At 42.8% G+C, this 25,415-nt stretch overlaps 3 protein-coding genes across 7 annotated transcripts; 1 reads left to right on the top strand and 2 right to left on the bottom strand.

Moving 5' to 3' along the window:
- Positions 1–2,850: 2,850 nt before the first annotated feature.
- tirap (toll-interleukin 1 receptor (TIR) domain containing adaptor protein) lies at positions 2,851–9,222 on the bottom strand (the record flags this gene model as incomplete). Its single annotated transcript, XM_080459693.1, has 4 exons — positions 9,120–9,222; positions 8,337–8,918; positions 7,604–7,743; positions 2,851–2,898 (listed from the first exon to the last, which is right to left on the bottom strand). The coding sequence occupies exons 1-4, from the start codon at positions 9,160–9,162 to the stop codon at positions 2,851–2,853; spliced, it is 813 nt and encodes a 270-aa protein (XP_080315819.1). The 5' UTR covers positions 9,163–9,222.
- A 581-nt stretch (positions 9,223–9,803) lies between these two features.
- On the top strand, positions 9,804–14,940 carry srpra (SRP receptor subunit alpha). The gene is made up of 15 exons (XM_080460578.1): positions 9,804–9,892; positions 10,011–10,148; positions 10,425–10,508; positions 10,608–10,771; positions 11,078–11,238; positions 11,331–11,496; positions 11,664–11,817; positions 11,922–12,052; positions 12,157–12,278; positions 12,369–12,455; positions 12,683–12,855; positions 13,245–13,458; positions 13,568–13,731; positions 13,824–13,922; positions 14,420–14,940. Exons 2-15 carry the CDS (start codon positions 10,026–10,028, stop codon positions 14,546–14,548), a joined length of 1,971 nt encoding a protein of 656 aa, XP_080316704.1. The 5' UTR covers positions 9,804–9,892; positions 10,011–10,025; the 3' UTR covers positions 14,549–14,940.
- Positions 14,941–15,679: 739 nt separating this feature from the next.
- Positions 15,680–25,244, bottom strand: fam118b (family with sequence similarity 118 member B). 5 transcript variants are annotated; one of them, XR_013935258.1, is made up of 9 exons: positions 24,750–25,222; positions 24,122–24,211; positions 23,615–23,867; positions 18,650–18,877; positions 17,779–17,907; positions 17,356–17,653; positions 17,146–17,223; positions 16,766–16,847; positions 15,691–16,686 (listed from the first exon to the last, which is right to left on the bottom strand). XR_013935258.1 is itself a non-coding variant. In XM_080460579.1 (8 exons), exons 2-8 carry the CDS (start codon positions 24,202–24,204, stop codon positions 16,834–16,836), a joined length of 1,083 nt encoding a protein of 360 aa, XP_080316705.1. In that variant the 5' UTR covers positions 24,205–24,211; positions 24,750–25,222; the 3' UTR covers positions 15,680–16,833. The 5 variants fall into 5 exon arrangements, 3 of the variants coding, with proteins under 3 accessions (XP_080316705.1, XP_080316706.1, XP_080316707.1); XR_013935257.1 differs by having other exon boundaries at positions 15,711–16,686; positions 25,124–25,244; XM_080460579.1 differs by having other exon boundaries at positions 15,680–16,847.
- Positions 25,245–25,415: the final 171 nt, after the last annotated feature.

The raw sequence follows: 25,415 nt of genomic DNA, 5'->3' as shown, positions 1-25,415 counted from the left end.
TCAAGTTCAGCTTTTGGCTTACGGCTGTATTGTGAGGATATTTTTAATACAGATACAATGTGGCTTTTTAGCTCATCAAAACTTTTATGTTTTTTGTTTTCTTTTAATCAGACTGTGATTCACTGCTGTCTAAATATCTGCGCTATCTCTTGGCTACAGCACTGTTTTGCACTAATGTAAACCTAAAGATTACACGTTAAACAAATGTTTGCAGGCTTCGGCCCAAGGACAATGTTGGGGTTCTGTAAACAATTAGATAGCCCCGAAGGCTGCATCTCTCTTGAACGAACCCACTAACTTAACTGGAGTCTTTTAGTATCAAATTGTGGCGTCAGTGATTCATGTTTGACTCAACACGCAATGACTCCTGTTCATTCTTTTAAACAGAGAATAACAAGCTCGGGTAGTTTTTTTTCCCCCTCTGGAACAAATGTGATCCTGGTTTGGCCTCTTAAAACGTAATTGGTAATAAGTAGCTGTAATAAAGCAACTCGCAGCTGTGTTTTCATTACTTCATTTTTTTCAAATCACAAATTTTTGTGTGAATGATGTGCATTTTTTGTGATGACATGATCATATACATAAAAGTGCAAGTCCAATGCAGAACACATTTACTTTGATGAGTGTTTTGTATGGAACACAATCTTCAGTTTAAGATTGTTATTCCAGAGGAAGAAAAGGAATCCCAGATATGATTTTCTTTTCTTTTTTCTTAATTGAATACTGTTTAACCAAATACTTTCATGGTGGGTAAGCAGATGACCTTGACATCATTGTGTAGTTGCATGTGCTTTGAAGAATTTCAATGTGCTGTGCTTTCACTCAGAACCTAACAAAATGTTTGGATCTCCTGCTCTCCTTTAATCAATCCAGCTGGTCTCTTGCTGCAGTGTGGCCAGCTAAACTTTCTCCCCGCAGACAGAAACGTCCAGGTCAGTGCCACCGCGCCCAGTACAAGACCACCGGTGACTAACAGCTGAATGCTGTTGGTGGTCCAAAGCACACCAGCTTGCCATCTGGTGGCCGAATCTCTCTCCGCTCCTTCATATTTGTGCTTCATGTTGAAGGTTCAGGGGCTTTCCCAAGACGAACAAGTGGTCCCTTTTTCAACTATTTTTCATTTCACTCTCACATCCTGAGATTTGAATGTCCTCAGGAGGTGTGGTAATACTTACTCAACACTTTCCTTCTTTTTTAAGTCACATTTTTGGAAACTGAAGGGCCGATAGGTGGCGTGGTGGTTAGCACGCTCACCTCACTGCAAGAAAATACCCCGTTTGAGTTGGGGGTGCATTTCCATGTGGAGTTGGTATGCTCTCCTTTTGCATGTACAGGTTTTTTCTGGGCACTTGGTTCCCTCCCACAGCCCAGAATAGAATAGAATAGAATAGAATAGAAATGCTTTATTAATCTCAGGGGTTATTCTTGTTTTAGCTCCCCACGGGGAAGAACACAGAATAGATGGAAGTAAATACATCAATATTAGATAACTAAATCTTAATATATACATGAGCAGAAAAACACAACGAACACCATTTACAGGGAGGAGTTACCGAGTCTCATTGCCAGAGAAATGGAGGCTCTCCCGTGGCGCTCTGTGGTGCAGTTTGTTGGTATGAGTCTAGTTGCTGAAGGTGCTCCAGCTTGGGACCAGAACATCACAGAGGGGTTGAGAATCATTGCTTGGGTTGGACCTCAGTTTGGACCAGATTCTCCTCGCATTTAATGTGAACTTGTCCGTCTAACGCTAGAATTAGCATCAGCTCCAGCATAATTGAAATAAACTGAATAAAGTGGTTTAAAAAGTGGATGGATGGATTTTAACCTGAAACTTTGGGCAATGGGGAAAAGCATTGATATTATATTCTGAACTAAGGTCCTAAAAGGCAGCTAATATTGTAATTTAGTTTAAAACCAACAGATGAGATTTTAGCATTACATTTAAGAACTCAACTCACTCCTGTCTAGGAAGAAAAGAAAAAAAAAAAAAACCTGTTAGCAACATCAAACTAATGGTGCTTTATTGTCTGTCATGAATCGGGTTGAACCGAAAAGCAGACCCATGGGAAGTCAGGTAAAGACAGTTTACGACAGTGTTCAGAGTGGAGTGTAGCCAGGCAGAAAGCACTGTCCAAAAACTGAAGAAGAAAAAAACACTCGAAGCACTGGGAAAACAGGAGGGGGGAGGATCTCGCAGACAACAGAGAAAGTATGACATGAGGGAAGTGGGTATTTATTCACTGGGGAATGGCGAGACACAGGTGAAATAAGGTAGACATTAATCAGACGCATGGGGAGGATACAGGACAGGGCAAGGCAAATGTATTTATAGAGCACCATTCAGTCACATGGTGGCTTACAAAAGAAATAAAAGAAATACCTTAAAGAAAGCAATTGGAATCTTAATCTTAAGCCAATAAGAGTATTAAATACTTCAAAACCTCTCACATTCTTGTACACACACTTTCATCCTTTTCATTAGATTAACGTTACTTTGCACTTTTCCCATGTTATTATTTTATGTCGTGTTGTTTTAGACCAGAAGTAAGATTTCTACGACCATCCTTTGCAGAGATTGAAGCTCAGGTGTAATGCGCTCCACTGTCTTTGTGTTGGTGAGGACTCTGGCTGCAGTGTTCTGGACGAGCTGCAGCTGTCTGACTGATATTAGAGTGAGAACTGTAAACACACCATTAATATAATCCAGCCTACTGAATATAAATGCTTGAACAAGCTTTCCCGAATCTCGTTTGGTCAGAAACCCTTCAAGTTTGTGGAGACACGGACAAGATGGCCGACCCCGAATGGCCCGGGCTGGTCCGGATGTGTTCGGTGAAAGTCGTTGGGGGTTCAGGATGTTAAAGATGTCCGGCGAGGCCCTGTCTCTGTGATAACAGTCTTCAGAACGGGATCAGGGTGGATCATGACGGCCGGATCGCAAATCGGGTTGAACAAAAAGCAGACTCCAAGTCAAAACCCAAAAACGTGGGAGGGTGTGGGATTTCAGACAAATGAGGAACCATGACGCTCTGGCACAGGGCATTGATACACTGGGGAGGATCCAGGTGAGACAAAATAAACACTAATCAGACGCACAGGGATGAGACTCACAGGAAGGACAAGTGTGCAGAGTCACAGACAAGACAGGTGAGTACAACCTATCATTGGAAAGACAAACACAAGAGGCGCTGACATTGCGAAGACACGGTACATGATACACAAGTACATTTGAAATTACAACACGGAAATAAAAAAAAATTAGAACAACATACAAATGGAAGTGTAAAGTAAAATAAGATATATGAGCATAAATAGGAAATGCATGCAGGGAATAAATCCAATCCATAGTGGACATTTCATTCACCTTTGTGCACATTAAAAACACGGCAAGAATGATTCCAAAAATGTATATTTATTTACAATTTAAACAAATGGCGGATCTCAATAAACAACTTTCCGAATGGTAGTTATCAGAGAGGCAAGATGGCCAACCGAGGTCTGGATTGTGTGTTCGCTAGAACAAAAGGGCACAGAAGGGAGCACACCTCAATCTAAAGTTGAGGTCATCATCAAGCTTATAAAAAAGCCCAATAAGGAGCCTCTTATTGCATTCAAGTGTGTTGCAACAGGGAGAGACCTAAAACATGCACTGGCCCTCTGGTCCTGGAATTGAGGACCCCGTCTCTAATCTCTGCTTCCTGAGTGTGTCACTGTTAAAGGCCCATTTCTAAAACGAGTGTATGTGCTTTGTAAAATGTCTGGCGTCGTCAGATGGCGTTCAATTTCGTACGCGATGTTGTCTTCGATGTGATATGTGAAGGTTGTTAGATAACAAGTTCGTAAAGCAAAGATTAGCACGCAAGACCCTGTGTCTTTGTGTGGCAGAGCTAAAGTTGGTTTACAGGTTGATAGCTACTCCTAATATAATCACCAATAGAACTCAATCACAATGTAATAGAATTATCCCGTCTTCATAAAGGTTAAACACTTCTGTGCATAGCATCCTGTTAGTGACCACGTCCTTAACGTCTCTGAAGAAGGAGTTTGGTTGTTGTCCAGGCCTGGGGAGCTGCTGGCCTCTGTTGCAGATAGCACTTTCCTGCTTGCTACACGGCGAGAGAGCGATCAGACGCTGGGTATTGGCCTCTGATTCAGGGAAAATTCTGACGCTCGTAGTCGGGTCAGAAGAGGAGCTGAGGAGTTGTTAGCAGGCAGGTTTAACGGCTCAGCTGCTTGGATGCAGCTTGTACTCCATCGAAGACCAGGAGCAAAGAAGGAGTGACTGAATCTCACCAAAAGGCTTTTGATAAGGTTGTGTCTGTTGAGATAGGGGCCGTCCCTGTGTCATGAGAAATGGGTGTGTGGGGGGGGGGGGGGGGGGGGGGGATTTGCAAGGGGCTGCAGTGGCGCTTTATAAATGATGCATCTTTTCTGTGGTCTGGTGAGATCCCAACAAATGAAAGCATTGCTATATGGTGTACACACTGTACAATTTAGAATGTGCACAATCAACAAAGTGAACATTTAGTTTTACAGTATTGAAATCATCAAAACTATCATGATTGTAAAATAATTTTTGATTTCAGTGTTAAAAAAAATCTCAAAATCTGTCACAAATGTTAAAGGAAAAATGTTAAAAATCTGTATGTGTGTGTGTGTGTGTGTGTGTGTGTGTGTGTGTGTGTGTGTGGGTGTGCGCGCGTGCATGAATGTACAGTATTTTTTTAAGTTCAAAATAAGGTTGTGTTGATGAAGTTAGATTAGCGTCAGGGTATTATACTTAAGGTTAAGATGTTAAGATGTGTTAGTGTCAAGGGTTCGGTACACACAGCTAAGGTTATTGGGGTTTTAGAAATGAGTTGTGTTCGTGAGTGGGCTCTTCACATAACGCTCACATGTGTTTGTGTTTACTTGTGTGTGAGAGAGAGATGACTGTATTGTTAACAACAGGAGTCTCACAGAATTTGTCACAGAACATCTGCGCCTCTTGGAGATTACGCCACATTTCTTTATTACAATGTTGGCTTGCCACAAAAGAGGTGATTATCAAGTGTCTTTTATTGCGATGCAAAATGTCTGCTTTTGTTTAGAGGGAAGGGATACTGGAACAAAGACACTGCATTTATAAAAACCAGAAAAGGGGTCGTGCAGATCTTTATATGTACTGGTTGCATCCTGAAGAAAGGCTATAGGATAATAAACATTACACACCACTTGATTTGGTAAATACCTCATATTGAGTGAGTACACTGAGTGAACTCAATGCCAACCGTATGAAACCTGCCAGCTCGTTTGATTAACAATGGGAGGTGCTGCCAAGGACATTAAATCATATCTAATAAAGAACTGAGAGTTCTTTGGAAAGGAGGAGGAATTGTGCTTCTTCCAGCCTCTCAATGTGTTCGAATGTGGCTCCAACAGTCACATCTAATGGCTACCTGCTCGGGGTTACAAGGGCCTCCAGCGAATCCACTTACGCAGGCCACATCCTGAGTGGCTCAGATTCAGATCAGTTTAGAGAAACCAGTTAACACACAGCATATAAACATCTCTAAAGAACTTGTGCTGTTGTTATTATGAGCAGATGAAAGCCATCCATTGGGTATCTTGCTGCGTTTAAGAGATCTTTTAGCAAAAACAGGGGCGGGCATGAAGTTCTGTCTCAACAGGAATTTTTAGCCGCTCCTATTACTTGAAGCCTACCTCAATAAAAACATCACGCTGCTGTCAGCGGTTTGTTATGGGTGGATATTTCCATTTTTCTTTTCAGCCTCCCTTCCTCTTGAAGAAAATCTCAAATTCACAAGTGGCTTCATTCAGGGGTTTTTCTCCCTGCAATACACAAGGAGACTATGCCACCTAGCGGTGAACATAATCTCCTACCACAGCCGATACGATTAGTTGTATATTAAAGGGGACATATCATGCTAAATCCACTTTTTTAGCCCTTAAATGCATTTTGTTGTATATTTAGAGTGTTTAGAAGTACAGAAAAGTTCAAAGTAGTCTCTTCAGGTGCTCCGTTGATAGCTTTATATTCTGTTTTGGTCATATTTTGCGATCGGTTTCGATTTTTCTATTCTCTATTACGTTTTTTGAACAATGACGTCACAGTATTCTCAGTGGAACTGCCAAATTAGGACATCGACATTTCGAGCAATCCGCCATTTTTGTTTCTCGCTGCGATTTTGTAGTCCAACCGAAGTTACGAGAGGATAAGTGGAAATGTTCGGTTGTTGGATGTAGTAACCCACAAGCTTCGTTACACCGTCTCCCAGCATCAGAACCTTTTCGAAGTGCCTGGTTGAGTTTTATTTTTCACAGAAATGTACCCACATCTGTGGGTAAGGTCATTTTTGTGTGCGCGAAGCACTTTAAGGACGACTGCTTCAACAACCTCCGCCAGTATAAAGAAGGATTTGCCGAAAGACTTCGTCTGATTGAGCGGTCAGTTCCTTCTATCTATGGAGACGACGAACAGAGCACTTCGGTAAGCTGTATATAACGCTAAAAAGTGTGATGATAAGACGTCCCTGTCATTGTTTTGTTAGCATTAGCAGTTGCACCGTCTTCATATGTTAGCGCTGTGTGCTCGTTTTAGATTATAATGTAACTTCTGTGTTAAATAGTCGTTGTAATACAGGCAGTATTGTAGTAGTGGGCATGGATGGAGAAGTTAGTGTAAATATAGTAACACACCATTGCGTTACATCCATATAAAGACGTTGTTCTGTAGGTGCATCATCGTCATTTTCATCTCGCCGGGTCCGACTCTGGCTCCAACATGTATGGCTGGATGGACAAATCTTCCGTTGTTGACATTTTGTAAATAATGTGTGAATATAAAGTTTCTGCGCCGCTAGATAATTGTATCTGTTCTATCAAACTACAAAGATGGCCGAACAGGGTGACGTTGAACCGAGTGTCACCTCTGCAACCTGGAGAGGAGGCGGGGTATGAAGTGTCTCATTTGCATTTGAAGAGACCGCCCCAAAACGAGTTGCTCTCAGAAGCGCATCAGAAAAGGGGTTGAAAAGGGGCCTGTGGAGCTATAATAATGAGGAATTCAGACCCAAGCATTGCAGTTTCGCGTTGTATAGACCACAACTGTATGATTTATATGTAAAAAGGAAGGATTTAAAAGCATGATATGTCTCCTTTAAAATTAGAGAACTCAATTTCGGGGAAGAGTGTGAATTTTAATCTAAGACCATGCCCTCCAAGGGCAGTCATTATAACTAGGTCAGTGCACACTGCACTTCTGTAGGTTTGACAGAGGAAATGAGAATCCGCCAACTTCCCTCACACACTCACACACACACACACACGTACACAAACTGCCAGAAGAAAAAAAAAACATTTCCTGTATACTCCTAACTACACACTCATCATCATGAAGAGAAGTCTGAATATCATTTAAATTCACTGCCAAGCAGCAGAATTTGATAAGAATAAATAAAAATATCATCAAAACACGAGGTCAGTCAACAGCAGCAGTGATTGTCCTTTCTGAATCTCTCACTGTGTCTTTTGTTTTTCTTTTTTTATATTTAATTACTGTTGACAGTGATCACAGCAAATGTCACTCAAGCTTGCATCTTACTTTGGCTTCACATGGCAGAATAGATTTCCCAGTGTGGCCATGCTCTGATGGCGTCAGCTTCTCTTCTGGCCCTAGTCCACTCTGAGAGCCGTCTTTGCTGCAGTCACATACCTTCCCTTTTTTAACAAGGTCTTCCAGGTCTGGAAGGAGAAAAACAATAGGATCAACCAACCAACCAACAACCAGTAAATGGATGAATGAACCAATCAATCAATGTTTAAATTACACTTGATCTGAAGAGCACCTTTCATGCAAAGGCTCTCAAAATGTTTGACTAAATGAAAAAAGGGCATGTTCCCATAAAAAACATACATTTGAAGTTCATTTGCGACCGTAAAAATTGGCCCTTGGTGTGTATCTGAATAGGTAGCACAGGTGTTTAAAGACATGCGGTGACTTGTGATGACATTATCGAAGGGTAACATAAGTAATTTCTTTTGAAAAAAGGAAACTCCAATATATTTTCTGAATTACTACACATACACTGAAACATAGCAAGCTTTCTTTGTTTTGGTTGTTAATAATATTAGTTTATAAAGTAGGGGCATACAAATTCAATATATCAAAATATTAAAATATTCAATAAAAATAGATGTTATTTCTTTTTGAAACCAGATATCATACTTACTGTGATTTACACATAGAGTTCTTGAAAGTTTCTAAAATGGTGGCTTTGTGCGCCTGTGGAAACCGCTCATCAACGATGAACAAAAAAGTTGTTATAATAACTTACACTTGAGTGTAGTCTTGATGACATGGGTGTAGCCTTGGTGAGGATTTTTGCTCAGGTCAATGTAGTAGTAGAACATCAGTTCTCGCGGGTACTGAGAGTGGTGCAGGTTCTGTATCAAGGGAATCATCCTGTTGGATATTGGTCCCTCTGAGATTGCCTGGTGCATCATATATTCGCACCAATCATCCTTGACAAAAGCTGGAGTGATGAGAAGAGCCCGCAAGTGGCTGTTCTGCAAAGCCTTGCAGAACTCAGTGGAAATGGCCGCACCGGGGCAGGTATCCCTCTCCCAGAAGAAGCACCTGAGGCTGTATGGGGGACCCTCAAGGAAGGACACCAAACGTGTGGCCTCTTCAATGTCACTCTGGGCAGGGCTGTGGCACACAAACACGTCATATTTTTGTTTCCACCTCACTTCAGAGTCCAGAACACACGCTGGGAGTTGTTCAAAAGGTGGTCTCCCAGTCGATGTCAGTGGTTGCACACTGCTGCCAGCGGTCCGTGGGTTTTGTGTTTCTTTAGTGTCTCTTTCATGTTGTGCAACTATAGACACTTTTGTTTTAAATAATTTTTGAAACCAGCCTGAAAGCAAATTACAAATTCTGTTAAACAATTGGATGGAAAGGAATCTTAGACTGGCCTATGACAAAAAACTAAAAAAAATAAAAGAGAGGTCTAGTTTGTGAGCAATCCATGACAAGCCAACAAAAGAGTAATGACAATCTTAACAAGTTACACAATAGATCATCTGTACATCAGAAAAACATTTTTTGTTTTACTTACCATTCATGTTAATGTCAACAACTCCTATCCATATTGCTTCCATGTTTAATTCCCATCATAGTGACTGCCTATTGCCTGAGCAAACATTACTAATGGAAGGAGCAACAACGTCTGCAATAGAAGTCAAAGTTAATGACATGCCATTTAAAATGGGGAAGTGTTTTTACCACTGAGGAATACATGAAGTTTATATGCAAAGTGCTATGGATCACTGAGCAGATTCAAACTCCTACTTTGCTTCACAACTTCCACAAACTTATGGTCATAGACGAAATGCAAAATATTTTCAAGTGACATCATACTGTGTGCATGTTTTGCACTCTGTAGATATGATTTTTATGGCCTAAATAAGCCTTTGGCTAATGGGCCAAAACTGTCCAACAAAATCTTGCAAAAATATAGGAAATTTAATCACGTACACTGTGTGTCACAAAAAAGAAAAACAATCAAGCATAAATTTAAAAGGCATATATATATATATTATTTGTATTTATTTATATATGTATATAAATCATAATTACGTTTTTTTTTTTTTTTTTTTTACAGAAAACATAAATATAAATGACATTACACGTTAATGACACATTTAAGTGAACATTTAATGGTGTATTTGGAAGGTTGGCACGTTTCAGGTCATGAAAACAAGTTACGCATGCGCATAAAAAACGAAAACGGGAAGCGTGCGTCACTTCCGGTATCAGCGTCTGACGTGTCTAAAACTGGTGGTGGGGTTTCTCTCGTGGGGGATTTAATATCATCCTTGGTGTCATTTGGTGAGGTTTGACCTGCTTGCAGTCGCATTTTGTACGTTTATAATTCGCTTCCCTCCCTGTCGATCGTCTTGTTAACTCCGTGTTCTTTCCCCTCTGTGCTCTTTTTAACGTGATCCAGATCCGTTGTGGCAGGATGCTAGACTTCTTCACCATCTTCAGCAAAGGGGGGATCGTGTTGTGGTGTTTTCAGGGAGCCGGGGTCACTGAGTCTTTCACCGGACCGGTCAACGCTCTGATCCGCTCGGTGATTCTCCAGGTGAGACCCGGAGGATGTTTTAGTCTTGTCGGGAGACTTGTTGTTTAGCGGTGTGTGGCTACACCGGCTAATGCTAACGCTAACGTGAAGTGAATGGTAGTCTATTGCGTAACAACTGTCCACAAAACAAACCACTTTTAACTATTACTACCCACAACCTTACAATTTACACTCTGCTTGTTTGTGTGCGACATGCTGGTTCACAGCAATGGCTCTACAGTAAGTTCCCAGCAACATGTGTGAACAGCGATTACATGTGATTGTTTGGCTTCGCAGGAGCGAAGTGGGAACAACTCGTTCAATCATGAGGCCCTGAGTCTGAAATACAAGCTCGACAATGAGTTTGAATTGATATTTGTGGTAAGTTTCTTCTATGTAGGATGTACCTGTGTATCTTTACTCTATGTAATGCTTCTGTTTGCATCTCTAAATGTCCCCCCCCCCCCCCCCTCTGTCCAGGTGGGTTTTCAAAAGATCCTGACGCTCACATATGTGGACAAGTTTATAGATGACGTGCAGCTCCACTTCAGGGATCGCTACAAGAATGAGCTGGAGCAGAAGGGAGCTCTGAAGCTTCTCAACAACAGCTTCGAGTTCCAAGACGACTTCATGATGCTGCTTAGGTAAAGACAATGCCGGTCACAAGAAGTCCGAGTGAGGCAAACAAGACAACAACGCATGATCTAATTAGTTACCCATCAAATCATGTCTTTTGATTGTATGAGGAAGCTGGGGAGAATCTTCTGCATTCAAATGTAGGTCTGAAATTGATGCATTGTTGTGAGGCAGCAGTGATGAAGACAGTACATCTGTATTGATAAAAACATTTTTTTTTGCTGTTTACAAAATTGTGTTATTGATGTATAGAATATGTGTTCATGTATTTTTGTGTGCTCCATGCTGATGCGTATCAAATGTTTATCCCAAAGAGAGGCAGAGGAGAGCAGTAAAGCTCGAAGCCCCGCCTACATGCGGTCCTTCAAGGAGTCCGAGAAGTCCCAAAAAACTGTGAAGTCAATGATTGAAACCAAGGGTGGGGACAAAGGCAAGGAACCGGGCGGCAAGAAGAATAAAAATACCAAAAAGGAGGGTGAGTGCAGTTTGTGGTCCCTCTGACAGCTGTGAAATGGCGAGAGTAAGATGGATTCCATCTGAAGTGATTGTTGTGGCGATGTTTTCCAGCTCCTGCAGCTGAGCCTGGAAAAGGGGATCAAGCCAAGGCCTCGTCCTCTGGCCAGAAGGTAACGGTTGTAAATGGCAACCAGGGTTTGACTGCTGATGAGGTCATGCAAAAGAAGAGGGAGGAATTCATCCGCAAGCGCATGGGGGCACCTGTTGAAAAACCCAGGTGAGCCAATGAAGATTAGGTAAAGAGGGATTTGAAGGTTTTAAAAGGGCAAACTGCTGAACACATAGCAGCACTTAAACTTTTATTTTGGTTTTTTTTCCCCATTCCAGTGTTAGTATGAGGTTCATTCTTTTCATTGTTGTGACATTTTTCCCTTTCTCCCACAGTAAGTCCCCAAAACCTCAAAAGCCGAAGGAGAAACAGATGCGTGTTTGGGACATGGGTGGAAGCAGCACCAAGAACCTGGACTACAGCGACAACAGGAATGGCGAAGATTTTGTCAACGATGGTGAACAGAATCTGGATACGCACATTGACCCAGTATGTAATCCAGCTTCACTTCGGTCATAAAAGGTTTCAGGGTGGAGAGAAGTTCACATTTGACATGTTGTAAGTGCTTAAATCGGCTGCCTCGTGTTTTTCAGGGATTGCTGCCGAGCTCTATGAAGGGAGACCTGCAGTCTGTGGACTATGAGTCCAGTGAGGAAGAGGATATGATGGAGGAGGAGGAGGACGAGGACGAGGGAGTGGTTGTCAGTGAGACGAGCAAAACAAGGTAACAAAGTGCTTCTTGGAGAAGGGGGGAAAAAAACTCCAATAGTACCCTAAGATCAAACTTTAAAAGATTTTACAGAGAAAATGTGTTTGATTGTTTGTCAGCTCCAAAAGGGGCGGGGCTTTTGGGGGAATGTTTGGGATGCTGAAGGGCCTGGTGGGCTCCAAGAGTCTTTCCCGGGACGACATGGAGCCGGTGCTGGAGAAGATGAAGGATCACCTCATCGGTACGATAATACGCCGATCGTCTTAATGCCGCAGAAGACGAGAGAGTTTGCCCCCTTTGACATTAATTCTTCTCCCTTATGACCCAACAGCAAAGAATGTAGCAGCCGAGATTGCCTCCCAGCTCTGTGACTCTGTAGCCAAAAAACTGGAGGGCAAAGTCATGGGCACATTCACCAGTAAGTATTTGTCCATGTCGTGCAGTCGTTCTGTATTAAACCGTTTTCGCCCTTTAGTTTTATACAAACGGCACCAAGAGTGATTCACAAGTGTCAATTGTAAGTGTAAAAGGAATGGAAGTTTAATGACTGTGTATTTAACATGTAAGTTACCAAACATGCGTTGGTTTGAAGAAATAATATCTAAGAAAAATATAATGCTGATAAATTGCCGTCTGTTTGTGTAGCTGTGGCCTCAACTGTCAAGCTGGCCCTTCAGGACTCGCTGGTGCAGATTCTGCAGCCCAAGCGGAGGGTGGACATCCTCAGGGATGTCATGGAGGCGCAGAACCAGCGGAGGCCTTTCGTCGTTACGTTTTGTGGCGTCAATGGGGTTGGAAAATCCACCAACCTGGCAAAGGTTGGTGGATCACTTGAAGTCCCGTCAGTCTGCTGATCATTAACCTGCATCCAGTGGAGGCCTGACCTGCACTGTGCTGACTCAGCATGGGTCTGCGGACTAGTATAAAGTTAGAAGCTGTTGTTGGGACATTGGTTTCTATTTGCTATCACCGAGTGAATAATCAGATTACGTATAGCTTAGCTATAGAATGTAATATAATAGTTTTTGTGAATAATTTAAATAAGACTATGGAGAGAAAAAAAAATGTATACGAAAGATGTATAAATTTCACTTTGAACGTTTCATTTTTTTTTTAAGTGTAACATTGGTTCTCGATAAATGAAGTCATTAAGAATACCAAACAATGTCTGGAGTTTCAAAGCCGCCTTCTCTCCGTTTTGATCCAGATCTCCTTCTGGTTGATCGAGAACGGTTTTACCGTCTTGATTGCCGCCTGCGACACGTTTCGTGCCGGGGCCGTGGAGCAGCTCCGCACCCATCAGCGCCGCCTGAACTCTCTGCACCCCCCAGAGCAGCACGGGGGCCGGCCGGTGGTCCAGCTCTATGAGAAGGGCTACGGCAAGGATGCAGCTGGAATTGCTATGGAGGCCATTGCCTATGGTAACTTTAAAAAAAAACAAAAAACTTTTAGCTTGTGTTTCCCCTCCTGTTAAAGACCAACTGTGTCTCAGCGCCTCACGCTTATTCCCTCTGTGTTCGGTCGCTCCAGCACGCAACCAGGCCTTTGACGTGGTGCTGGTGGACACTGCGGGGCGTATGCAGGACAACGCCCCCCTCATGACAGCCCTGGCCAAACTCATCGCAGTGAACATGCCTGACCTTGTGCTGTTTGTCGGGGAGGCCCTGGTGGGAAACGAAGCAGTTGACCAGCTGGTGAGTGGCGTCTTCTCTTTGCTTCTGTGAGCCAGCAGGGGTCAGTGTTGTTCTCCCGAATGACTCCACGTGCTCCGTTCTGTTTTCTTCAGGTGAAGTTCAATCAGGCTCTGGCAGATCACTCCATGTCTGACAAGCCTCGCCTCATTGATGGAATTGTTCTCACCAAGTTTGACACCATTGATGATAAGGTAGTGTCGTCTTCTTTTCTTCTAAACCCTCAATTATTCTTCCCAGGCCTCTAAAACATTGTTTTCAAAGTCATCTGTGAACTGTCGTGCTCTTTTGTTTTGTCACAACCTGTTGAAGTATGTTTGTATTAAACTTGCCTGAGTTATAAAGTTGCGGTTTATAACTTATCAGTTAAAATGATTTCAAATCATCTTAATAATATGACACATATTTAGTCCTTATAAACACATTAGCTGTCTAATCTCTTAATTCTTTGTGGTAGGTTTATGAATAGTAATTTATTTATTGGACTTCTGACAATTTTACAACCATCAATGAAATTTGCCCATCCTTGTTCTACGCCAAGAGCCATTTGCCTCTCTCCCGCTAAATCCGATAAAACTTTAACCTTTTCAAATGAAGATAACGCAGCATTTACACACACTTCTCTTGTGTTTACTAGAGCTGCAGTGACAAAAGCTGATCGCACTCATGCGTCATCCTTCTGTCTTCACAGGTCGGCGCTGCCATCTCCATGACGTACATCACAGGCCAACCCATCGTGTTCGTGGGCACGGGCCAGACCTACAACGACCTGCGCAGCCTCAACGCCCGCGCCGTGGTCAGCGCCCTGATGAAGGCTTAAGTGGCCGCATGCTCCGCTGTCCATTCGTCGTCACCTCGAAGCCAACCTTTGCCGCGCTGCCACAAGATGTTCCAGCCTCTCTCGCCTCTGTCTGTCGTCCTCCTGACCCACCCTCTCTACTTTGCGTTACACGGATGAACTGGAGTCGTGCACAGGACGAGAGCACACTTCAAAACACTAGTTTTACAACTAAGTCCGATAAGCCTCCCTTCGATATATTTATAAACTTTTGGGCCAAACTAGGAAGTACCTCAGATCGGTTTGCATTCTAACAAACATCAAGTCGCATCCAAAAGAGATTTTTTTTTTGAGTTGACAAAATGGACCTAACCTGTGTTGTCATTTTGATGCTTTACACAGTAAAGACGTCATAAAAGAAATTCTCCACTTGGCATTTTGTCAATCGGTTTTTCCCCCCATCTTCATGTAAAAAGAGGTCAGGTCGTGAAGGGCTCGCTAGACGTGACGTTTCAACAGCTGCCGGTGCCCGAAGAAAGCTTAGTGACCATAGTGCCTCTCTTGTTTCCTCTGTTAGTCAACTCACCCACTACATGGAAGGTTAGCCACCTCAGAATAACCCCATGGTTCAGACGGCGCTCCGCGTAGGAAACGGATTACGATTGACCATACGCCACTTGTCAGGTTAGTTGGTGTTTGTGTCAATGTTTTGAAATAAATCAAGACTTCGTGGAAGCTGCTCTTCCACACAGCAGCTCAATACTTCTCCATATACTGCTTTGAGCTGTTTTCCGTAGCTGCTCACCCCAACTCACTTAACTCATTTTCATTACCAAATGAAGACTTGGATCCTTCAGTTTGAAGCTGACAAGATTTTAGTTCGTGTCCATAAATCTTATATGGTGGCTTGAAGTCATTCGCCCTTTTATTTATTTTCGATTTATTCATTATTTGTATGAGAAAATCTAAGTCTTAATTATCTCTAGCCCCCTCCCCCCTTTCGATTCAAATTGTGGTAGTGCAATACGAGAGAATAAAGAGTTATACTCAAGATTTGAGCTAATTTATGAGAATGTAAACGTTTCTAAATAAAGCTGCTATATGCTACAACCGTTTGGACCTCGTTGTGTTGCAGGGAAACGTGCAGGCTGTGTCCAGATCACACGACGGTGTCGGAACCAATAAGATACCCAAAGCTTTATTTGGAAAATAGTATTTATAAATACTAGGTCAGAAAACACATGCGAGTATTAAAAATACAAAAAGGCTTACAAAGAACATTTCTTATTTTCAGCACAGGAGTGACAAGAGATTGCTACCGACATAGCACTGCTATGAACACATCTGACATTACAATTAATAATCGAGCGGAACAGTTTGTCATTTACCGTAGTTTCCGGACTAGTGAGCACATCTTGATATAAGCCGCACCCGCAAAAATTAAAAAAGAAAAGTACATATATAGGCCACACTTGACTATAAGCTGCAGGTGTCCAGGTTTTATCTCTGTTGACAAAGTATTTTATCGGTTACTTGCTGATTGTGATCCTGAGGAGGAAGATTTCCCGGCCACGGAGTCCAGCAGGGCGGCTTTACGTGATGCACCTGAACGCATCACTCACAGCAGCTCAAAGCCACACAAGACGAACTATAACTTTTAGGGCCAGTTTTGGAGACGCAGAGGAGCTCAGAACAGCATGTATCTACATGCGGAAGTAGAATCTGGCGGCATGAAGCCCATTGATACGTTAAAAAATAAATTGTATAAACCGCAGGGTTCGAAGCGTGTCAAAAAAGTAGTGGCTTATAGTCCGGAAATTACGGTATGCCTCAGGATGACTTGAACCCCCGTCTTTCCGACAGTCGATGTGGGTTCAAGTTTCATTTACTCCATAAACACCAGGCTCTGCAGATCAAATGTATGTAATGCTCGTTACAGCCTGCGCCTCCGACGTTCTTCCAGAGCAGGTTTTTCAAGGTGCTGCAGCTTGTTTTGCTGCATTGTTACAGTCAATTTCTGTCAGTTATTTAAGATCAAATGAGAGAACAAGCCATTTAATCTGCATACATTGACACTGCTCGTCTGCACCCACACTGAGGATTCATTAACGTTGCGTATGGCGAGAGCTGTGATATTGGGGGGGGGGGTGTCGTGAGGTTGATGATACAAACCTCTTTCCCTTTGGAAAAAGAAATTAATAAATACAATTGGAATAAAACTTCCTTAATCCATTCAATAAAACCAAATTTCTTTGCTACCTGGAGTAGAGTGGTCTTTGTAGAAGTGAGGAGAATACTGAGTGACACTGATCCCAATTGTGTACCTGTCAGGAATGATAGTCTGGGGCAAAAAGAAAAGGGGGGAAAAAAAACAAAACAACTTAGGTGAACAGCTGAAAAACACGGGAGTATCAACTGCATCGATTCCAGCGACAATAAAAAATACTGCACAGTCAGCTGTATCACTGTAAAGAAATACCAGCAGGTCCTTTGTCACCGACAATGACGACCAGACATGGATTTTGTGACTACCAGCATGCAGTAGGAAAACAAAAGAGTCTTCAACAAGGTTTTTAATGTCATTCTGAAAAAAGTCTCCTGAAAGTGACTCGCAGTCAAAGAGAAGCATTCAGCCTAACCTTGAAGGAGGCTTTTCTGTGTGCTACAGCCATTCTGCTGCTGCTGCTGCTGCTCCTCCCCGTTTTGTGAGGGAGACCCTGTGGATGGAGATTGAACAACATTACTAAATGCGACCAGCTTCCTGTCGGACCTCCTTTCATGAGGCGGACTGCGAGAAAATCCCCACATCTCCCTCTCAGCATTCCTTGAACGGCCCTCGTCGTGCTCACCCAAGCCGTTGGTAGACGCGTCCCGGTTGCAGATCTCGTTGGCCAGCCTCTCAAAGTACTCGGGCAGGTCGGCATACTCGTCTCCATAGGAGATGACCTTGATGCCCTTGTCCAGCATGTTGTCGCGCAGCTTCTTGAACTCGCCCACGTCCTCCCGCCGCACCAGCATGAAATGTTCCAGGTCTGACTTGTGTTTGACTGCCTCCAAGAACAACGCCTGGAAGGTGGTGTCGTCCACTGTGCGCCCGCACCCGAGGAACACAAAGGATTTGGTCTCGTACAGCTTCTGGATCTCACGCTGCGGGAACAAGGACAATTCAGTCCAAGGAGTGAGACCTTTTTTTTATTTTTAAAGAAGCACTATGACATACTTTTTACATAATGTATAAACACACTTTCTTGATCAAAATGGTTGGTGCTCACCATAACTTCTGTGTTCCTTAATACATTCTGATAGCCAGCAGGGTGCAGCACGATGCCGCTGGGGTTGGTGTACACGCCATGGATGTGGAGAACACTTAACCTCCGTTTCTCCTGAGCCCACTCCAACACCTAGGCAAACACATGAGCGTACACACACACTTAACAGTCCGGTGAACAAAATCCTGTTTTGGCTGGAAGCGTATTAGCCCTGATGGAGACGAGGCATAAATACCAGGACTGAGCGGCAAACCGAAGGATGAAGAAAACGGATCAATTCTTTGCGATTTGTTTGTTCCCTTTAACGGGCCATTAACTTTCAGTTAACTGGAACATACATTATATGCTACTGTATGTAAATGAGGCTTTGCCGAAAACATGATCAGAGAATGAAATAAATCTACCCGTACCAGGAAAAAACACACACTTCCCCTTCAGTCTCCGAAAGCAAATATTGTTTCATCAATAAAATTCGACACCAGCTCAACTTTAACTTTGCTCCACCTGTCAGACAGAGGGCTCTTTCAGGTCAGAGCATTTTCTGCTTTTCCAACCGGCAGGTAAATTCCCTGAGCGATTGTGCAATGGCTGCATTCAACAATGGGCTTAAACAGCAAGAGTCGTTACAAGGCGATTTACCTGTTGCGTTTTTCAAAGGAATCGGACAGCAATACTTGAGTTACCAGTGTGGAGATGGAACCAAAATTTGTCAGGATTTTAAAGCTAAACACTTTGAGCCCTTCTAAACATGCAGTGCCGACGTTATCCGAGTGCTTTCCTGACCTTTGCACTTGGTATTAACAAAATGCTGACGACGCGTATTGTGTGAGGACGGATCAATTAACGCCATGGCAAAAATCCAAACACTCTTTACCTTCTTCTCGTCCGTCAGATCCAGAGACTCCAGTTTGGTGGCCTGGTGGGCGGCGTAGATCTCTAATAGGTTGTCAAAATTTGTAGTGAGGACGAGTGCGCCGCTCTCCATCAGCTGCAGCACGGACCGCAGGAGATGCTTTCCGGCGTGCTCCATCTTGCACTCCAAATCGTCAAACACTTCGTACAGACAATCTTTGAAGAATGTGGATCTCACATTGCCCGTTCTCTGTAAAGAAAACAATAATAAACCCAGCAATGACTGATAGGAATTGATCGGCCCAATTTGCGACGGCGGTCTGCAAAGTCTGGTTGAATCTAGTTTTGGGGACACGACATCAATTAATATAATGATCGAGCTACCGAATACTGACATGATAGTAACAGTTCCTTTCCCATGGAACGCTCACAATCGACAACTTTGTATGAGAAAGTATTCCAAGTTGAATAAAATTTAAATACTGGCGACTCGATCAAACCGTAGCTCCGATGTGCAAACTCACAAGACTTTTTATGGGATTGACTCGAGAGAGAGCATGTGATCCTGAAAATAATAGAGTGCATTAACCCAGGTTGAGCAACGGCTGAGTGTTGGAAGTTTCTTCACTCAGGGCAGAAGGCATGACAAAAGGATTTCCCCTTCAGAAGAAGCCGCGGAAGTATTCGCAGTGTTTGTGTCTTTACTACGTCACCACTGAATTGGTTTAAACACGCCACATCTTTCTATGAGCAACGCTTTCCATAGAACTGCCCTTCATAAACTCATCTTAGGTGGTTGGAGCGGAATCATCTGTTTGTTTTCTGATTCAAATGCTCCTTTAAGTAATCCTCTCTGATTCGGTATCTTGCTCTTCAAGTCTCCTTCAACCTCCGTCGGATGAGTGATTAATGGCTGCGATTATTCAGTCTGGAGCGCATCCTTACCTTCATGGGGCTATTCTTTAAAAAAAAAAAAAAAGAATACAGCGGTGGGAGGAGTCAGGCTGCTAAGAATAGCAAAGAGTAGAGCAGAGTAGCAGTGACCAAGGTGATCCAAGCACAAGGCAACTTCTACAGATTACAGCTCTAATGGGCTCAACAGCACGAGTCCTTTCCACAGGAAGAAGCTCATTATCCACATCTAGTGTCTAGAGCAGCCAACCTGATCTCTGTGTCCTTGGACCATCTCTAAACTTGTGTTTCAAAAGTAATCAAAACGCCGGTCGGCAACGCCACAGGCCTGTACGGCATTCTCGATCCTCGACAAGCTGCGCTGCGAAGCAGGTTATCAACTCGCTGATTGGTGCGCGTTCACTTAAAAGGGGAGTTTTTTTTTACAGCGCTTGATCAAACGCCGCAGAGCAGCTTATTACACCACAGAGGAGCAAACTATGATTCCTCGAAAATATGAAGAATTCAAATGCATCATCCAGGGCAAAAGCGACACCGTTTCCATATCAAAAGCCAGACTCTGTTAATGCGTAACTTCGTGAGTTTACACAATATTAATTCATTGGACAGTAGAAACTGACTGCAATGGAAATGGAGTGATCAGAGTGCAAAGACGTTCAGGGCAGAGCTTCCTCGGTGCTTTTCCTTTCGTTTATATTTTCCATCGAGTTCATTTGAGCCCCAGTTTCTCCCGTGTGAGTTTTGGAATATTAGCGTAATTTCTCACCGTGATGGTGAGGATTCACGTTTCTGCAGTTGTGCCACGTGTGACCAATATTATTACCGTTGCTAAATTGGTGGCAAAGGTTCTGTTTTGGGCCGCGTGGATTTATTTATTTATTTATTACTTAGCGTGCATGTACTTTACCAACTTTTCGCAAAAACGAGTGACACCAACTCGGTTCCGCAAAGAAATGGGTCCTTGACCGAATGCCTGTTTTAATTATTATTATTAACCTTATCATTTCAGCTCAACCCTAGTGTAGCTAAACAGGCTTGGGAACAAGTCCTTCGAAGCGGTCAGTGACGAGGCTTTATTGTGTCATTTCATCGGGGAGTCGGGGAAAAGGACATCTCTAAATCTATCCATCTCTAAAAATTGTTTCTCTCCTAAGCACTCTATAGTATTTCCCCAAGAGATCTGATTGGTCACTCGTTGATCTCTTATCCAGAACATAACCTGCTTCAGAGCAGGTTCGCCATTCAGTTACCATTGGTGATTTACCCCGGTAAGAAGTGAACCCGAGTTGTAGGATGTAAAACCCAGAGTTTACCTTGATAAGAGAAAATCCAGTTTCATAGTGCAGGCCTCGGGTTTTAAATGTACATACAAAACGAATACATACTTTCCCCCTAATATATCAGAATCTTTCCACAGATAATATGCAATAGACTGAGGAAAAGTCCTTCTGTGTTAAACCTATTTCAGCAACATACATGTGGAGTCCTCATTTGCATTCTGTGCCAGATTGAGGATTAATACAACTCAGATTACGATCCTAACGAACATAAACACAAAGGTGTGACAGGGTTTAAGGTTAAAGCAGTCGCATTGTGTTTTAACTTCAGATTACCCTCATTACTTCCACAGTACTTCATCACACACCAAAGGAACTCAGCTGATACACAAATCCATAAAAGTGGGTTAACCTCTCTCTCCCCCCCCCCATGGTCACTTGAGTGAAAGTGGAGAGGAGGCAGATTTCTCACAGTCCTGAACAATTGGACATACCAGACGTTCTGGGATGATTTACTGGAACAAGCGGGGTTAAACTTCATACTGTACCTCACCCAATGCCTACGGCGAATCCTATGATTCACAACTTGGGAGGAATTTCCTTGTCTACTGTGAGAAGGCGATAAAACGCCTCACCACAACTCTCCTGCTTACGTGTGAGAAAATATCTGCACATGTACGTTATGAAGGGCGTTTTATGATACGGACATATGCTCCGCTTTAACTTACTGTACACTTGGGGGTTGCTCTAAATCTGTCCGAGTGGAAAATCCGAGCGAGAGGTGAAAGGGGAGGGTGGCTGGTTCACATTATAATGTGTGCTCGTTTTGTTGTTGTTGTTTTTTTTGTTCTCCTCGGCATGCTGGACCCTGCTGTGTGTCTGTAGCCAACGGGAGCGGGCTGATGTCTGCACGACTGTGGATTGAAATAAACACGATGGATAAAGCCATAAAAGCGCTGTTTGTTCCCTTTGTTGCAACAGGCTGAGGGCTGAAACAAAGCGTGTTTTATCAATGTCAAAGGTGCGATGAGACATGACTAACACAGGAGGCAAACGGTATTAAGACTCCCATCTGCCAGCCCTGGTCCAGCCCAGACTGGTTTACTACGGATGGAACTGAGTCATATGGAAATAGGACCATTTTCGTATGTTTATATTTGTAATGATCTAATGATAAAAAGGGATTTTTTTTTTTTTTTTAAATCTCGCTTAATTGGGGCTTTGAATTTTCTACTATCTAAAAATAAAAATAAATAAATGCCGTGTCTCACTGAACCGGAGGGTGATGCTCTTCAGGATCTTTCTGGAAATGTGTTTATCGTGTCGTCAGATGATATTGATATGATTTTGTTCCTATGGTTTGGCTGATTGTTCAGAAAAGTGCTTTTGATTATCCAACTTAGAAAACTACTATTACGTTTCCCAAATTGGGCTCAGCACAAGTACATTCTACAAAGTACTCTTGTTAAAAGCTAAAAAAAGTGTGAGTGACATGTAACTTTAATTTAATTACACTGTCAATTGCAAGCAGATTTGACGTATTAAACGATCACAGTCACACTAAACAACAGTATGATCATTTGTTTTGTAGACAAATTTAAATATAAAACAGGAATTTTCTCTGTTAAAATGAGGAACACAAGCACGCGCATCTTCGGATTCAACGTTAATTCATATTGTGGGTGTACACTACACAATTTAATCTAGTTCACAAATTTGTAGAAACAGTGCTGAAAGATTTGTAAAATTACATTCTACATTTAAATGTCCAGAAATGACTGAAAGTCAAAAGTACAAGAAGTCAAAATACTATTTAAATACAATAATGCGAATATTTGCAATTCATTACTTCTCCTGTGAGGTTTTCCCGTAATAGACTAAGGCTCATTTAGCTTGTATATATGCTCATACGTTGTGGTTTCAGTCAAACGGCAGAAAACAACAACAAAAAGTGAGGGAAAAATGTCATTTCTGATTGAAGGATTCAAGTTGCAAATAGGCCGTCTGTCCACGGTGCAAAATATTTGTGATAATCAGTCAAAACTTTTAACAATCAGAGCTTGTCTTTGCAATGCAGTATTTTCTGTGTTCTCTCTTTAAGGGAAATGTACTGTGTAAGATGAAGTCTTAACATTTATGTTGTGTTTCTTTCCCCCCCAATAGAAAGCTTTTGTAGCGACAGGATTTAGGCTGAAGAAACAACCATAATAAGCTAAATAAAAGCAACAGCAAATTTGCACTACATCACTTCAACAGTTTTTGGAAGCTCTTACAAATAAAAACTTTTGTGCATTTGTGGTTTAAACTGAAACAGCAGAGGCGAGAAAACGCTCTGATCCAAATGATGTGCTCTGCACTGATCTTCAGCCAGTGCCCCACTACAATAAAACAAGCATTATTTTTTTGGGATTAGAAAATGAAGGGCTAATAAAAGTATAAAGACCTTTAGAAAGAGAAAACGTCCTCTGTGCAGGTTTGCATATTGTGCATAGTGCTATTGATAAAGGAGTGAGACAAAAAGAAAGTGTTTCCCATTACCTGCCTTCATCCTTGTGTTTTCATAAAGCTATATATTGACTAAAAACTTTGTGTCAGCATTGATGTGTTCCTCAAAACAGGGCAGACAATGAAGCCTTATTAGCAACAGGCCTTTTAATCCGATAGGGTCAAAAATGGCTCATGTCAATCTATAGAGGTTGAAACTAAACGGCATCAGCTGAGGTCAGGACTGTCTAACGTGTGTGAATGGGCGACGGACAACACGGAGGCAGGGGCAAAACAAGCTCAGACAGTCTTACCGGAGAAAGTTTCTGAATGAGGTCATGGGCCACGTGCACCAAATTCTTATCTTCTCTCATGTGCTTCTGAAAACGCCGACTCTCCTCCTCCTCGAGAAGGTCGAAGTCATTAGCTGCATCCAGCAAAGCCTGGATGAGACCTTTCCAGGAGCGGAGAGCCGGGACCTGAGGGGCCACGGCAGAGCTGACCCCTGTGCCGATCACCAGGACCAGCTCAGGCGCTCGCTTGGTCTTCAGGCTGGGCAGCAGTTTCCTTTGGGGCAGGCAGAGAGATTGAGTGATGACGTGATCCATAGATGACGATGCTTCCCAAATCTTCCCAACTAGCATGAAAGGCTAAGCAAACTGTTTTCAAGTGCACAAGCATGCAGTGTGGAACTAATGCATACCTCAATGAAAGGAAAGGCAAGAACGAGCAACTAAAGAATTTGCAAAAATAGTCTGGATGACATAACTAGTGAATGATGTGCAGCTCTGAAAACTCATGAGGCAACACTCGAAGCTTACCTGGGCTTTTTGGCATTGGAGTCTGCATCCTGAGAATCAGCTGCAGGTCGCTTCTCAGTTTTCACTGACACAACAGAAGCCATCCAGCTCCTGGAAGAGAAACATGATCAGACAAATACTATCTAAAGCCTCGGTGGAGCAAGTTAAATAACGATTACTTCAGTAAACAACCTCATACTTGATAGACCAAGAAATCTATCTCTCCACTGACAAGTCAGCACTGAAACATATTTATTACTCCTAAATTGCATGTGATGGGCAGATTTGATTCCCATCTAGACATCATAACACCAGGCAAACAGGAACTAAGTTTATAAATGCTCCTGGCAAACACGCCACACTGATGACACATGGTTAAGAGCATTACACAATTACACGCCACACTTGTCCAGGAAACCTGACACCAAGTTACAGAACCATGTGAATTATTGCCATTATGTCTCTAATAATGTAAAGTGATCGATGCGGTAAGAGTCCGGCATTGAGAGACACGTGTGTGGTGGACGTCTTAGACCCAAGTGTCCTCGGTGGTACCCCGCTCTGAGCATTGGGCACAATGAGCAGAATATTCAGAGCAATATTCACCACAGCTTACCTTCAAACACAGCTTTTTAATCCAGGTCCTTACCTTAATGAAAATGAGGTAAAAAAAAAAAAAGAAAAAAAAAAAAACTCCAATGTTTACTTCTGTTCACGTCGCACTCCTGTAAAGTTCAAGTCGAGCGCGTATTAACTTCAGCTTCGTTAAATAGCTTTAAACCCGCTTTTAAGCTTTTCTGATGCTGACCTGGAAATAAAAGTTAACGTCAGCGTCTGCACAGTTTACCTGGAAAGCTTACCAAAACCGAGCGAAACTAACACCAGCTGGCGCTTCGCGAACCGACTTAGTTTTTGTTGTTGCGTTAACTAGCTAAGTCGCTCCGGTGTTGTTAGACGGCAGAAAGCGCCTCTGGGTTCCTCGTCATGCTGCACACGGGGCGACTAAAAACGATGGTTATTCACCGTGAAGACGAGAGGAGCAGCAGTTCCTCCTGGATACGGTTAAAGGGTACAAAAGGCTGTGCCGTGGTCTCCCGTCGCTTCCACGCACATCGCCCGTCTGAAGCCGCTAAAGACGCCGCCTGAAGCCGGCTCTTCTGATGCGTTCGCGTACTGTGGGAAAAACTCACACTCGGACGCTTCGACGTGCGGCATGGGCGAACGGACACGTCAATGTTCTTTTGACTGACACGGAAGGAAAACATTAGTTATTATTAACAGGTGGGGGGGAGGAATCAAGCTTTTGATTGAAGGA

This window comes from Lipophrys pholis (assembly GCF_963383615.2).
Source record: "Lipophrys pholis genome assembly, chromosome: 3".
Classification (NCBI taxonomy): Eukaryota; Metazoa; Chordata; class Actinopteri; order Blenniiformes; family Blenniidae; genus Lipophrys; species Lipophrys pholis.
This window is presented reverse-complemented; position numbering and strand designations above follow the sequence as displayed.

Bases quoted from the DNA above. Each gene is read 5' to 3' on its own strand.
- srpra (XM_080460578.1), top strand. From the start codon at position 10,026: ATGCTAGACTTCTTCACCATCTTCAGCAAAGGGGGGATCGTGTTGTGG. The intron at 11,818-11,921 runs GTATGTAATCCA...CGTGTTTTTCAG, and splicing joins TGGATACGCACATTGACCCA to GGATTGCTGCCGAGCTCTAT. The intron at 13,732-13,823 runs GTGAGTGGCGTC...TGTTTTCTTCAG, and splicing joins ACGAAGCAGTTGACCAGCTG to GTGAAGTTCAATCAGGCTCT.
- fam118b (XM_080460580.1), bottom strand. From the start codon at position 24,204: ATGGCTTCTGTTGTGTCAGTGAAAACTGAGAAGCGACCTGCAGCTGAT. The intron at 18,878-23,614 runs GTAAGACTGTCT...TTTTCTTTACAG, and splicing joins TCATTCAGAAACTTTCTCCG to AGAACGGGCAATGTGAGATC. The intron at 17,908-18,649 runs GTAAAGAGTGTT...GTGTTTGCCTAG, and splicing joins ATCTGACGGACGAGAAGAAG to GTGTTGGAGTGGGCTCAGGA.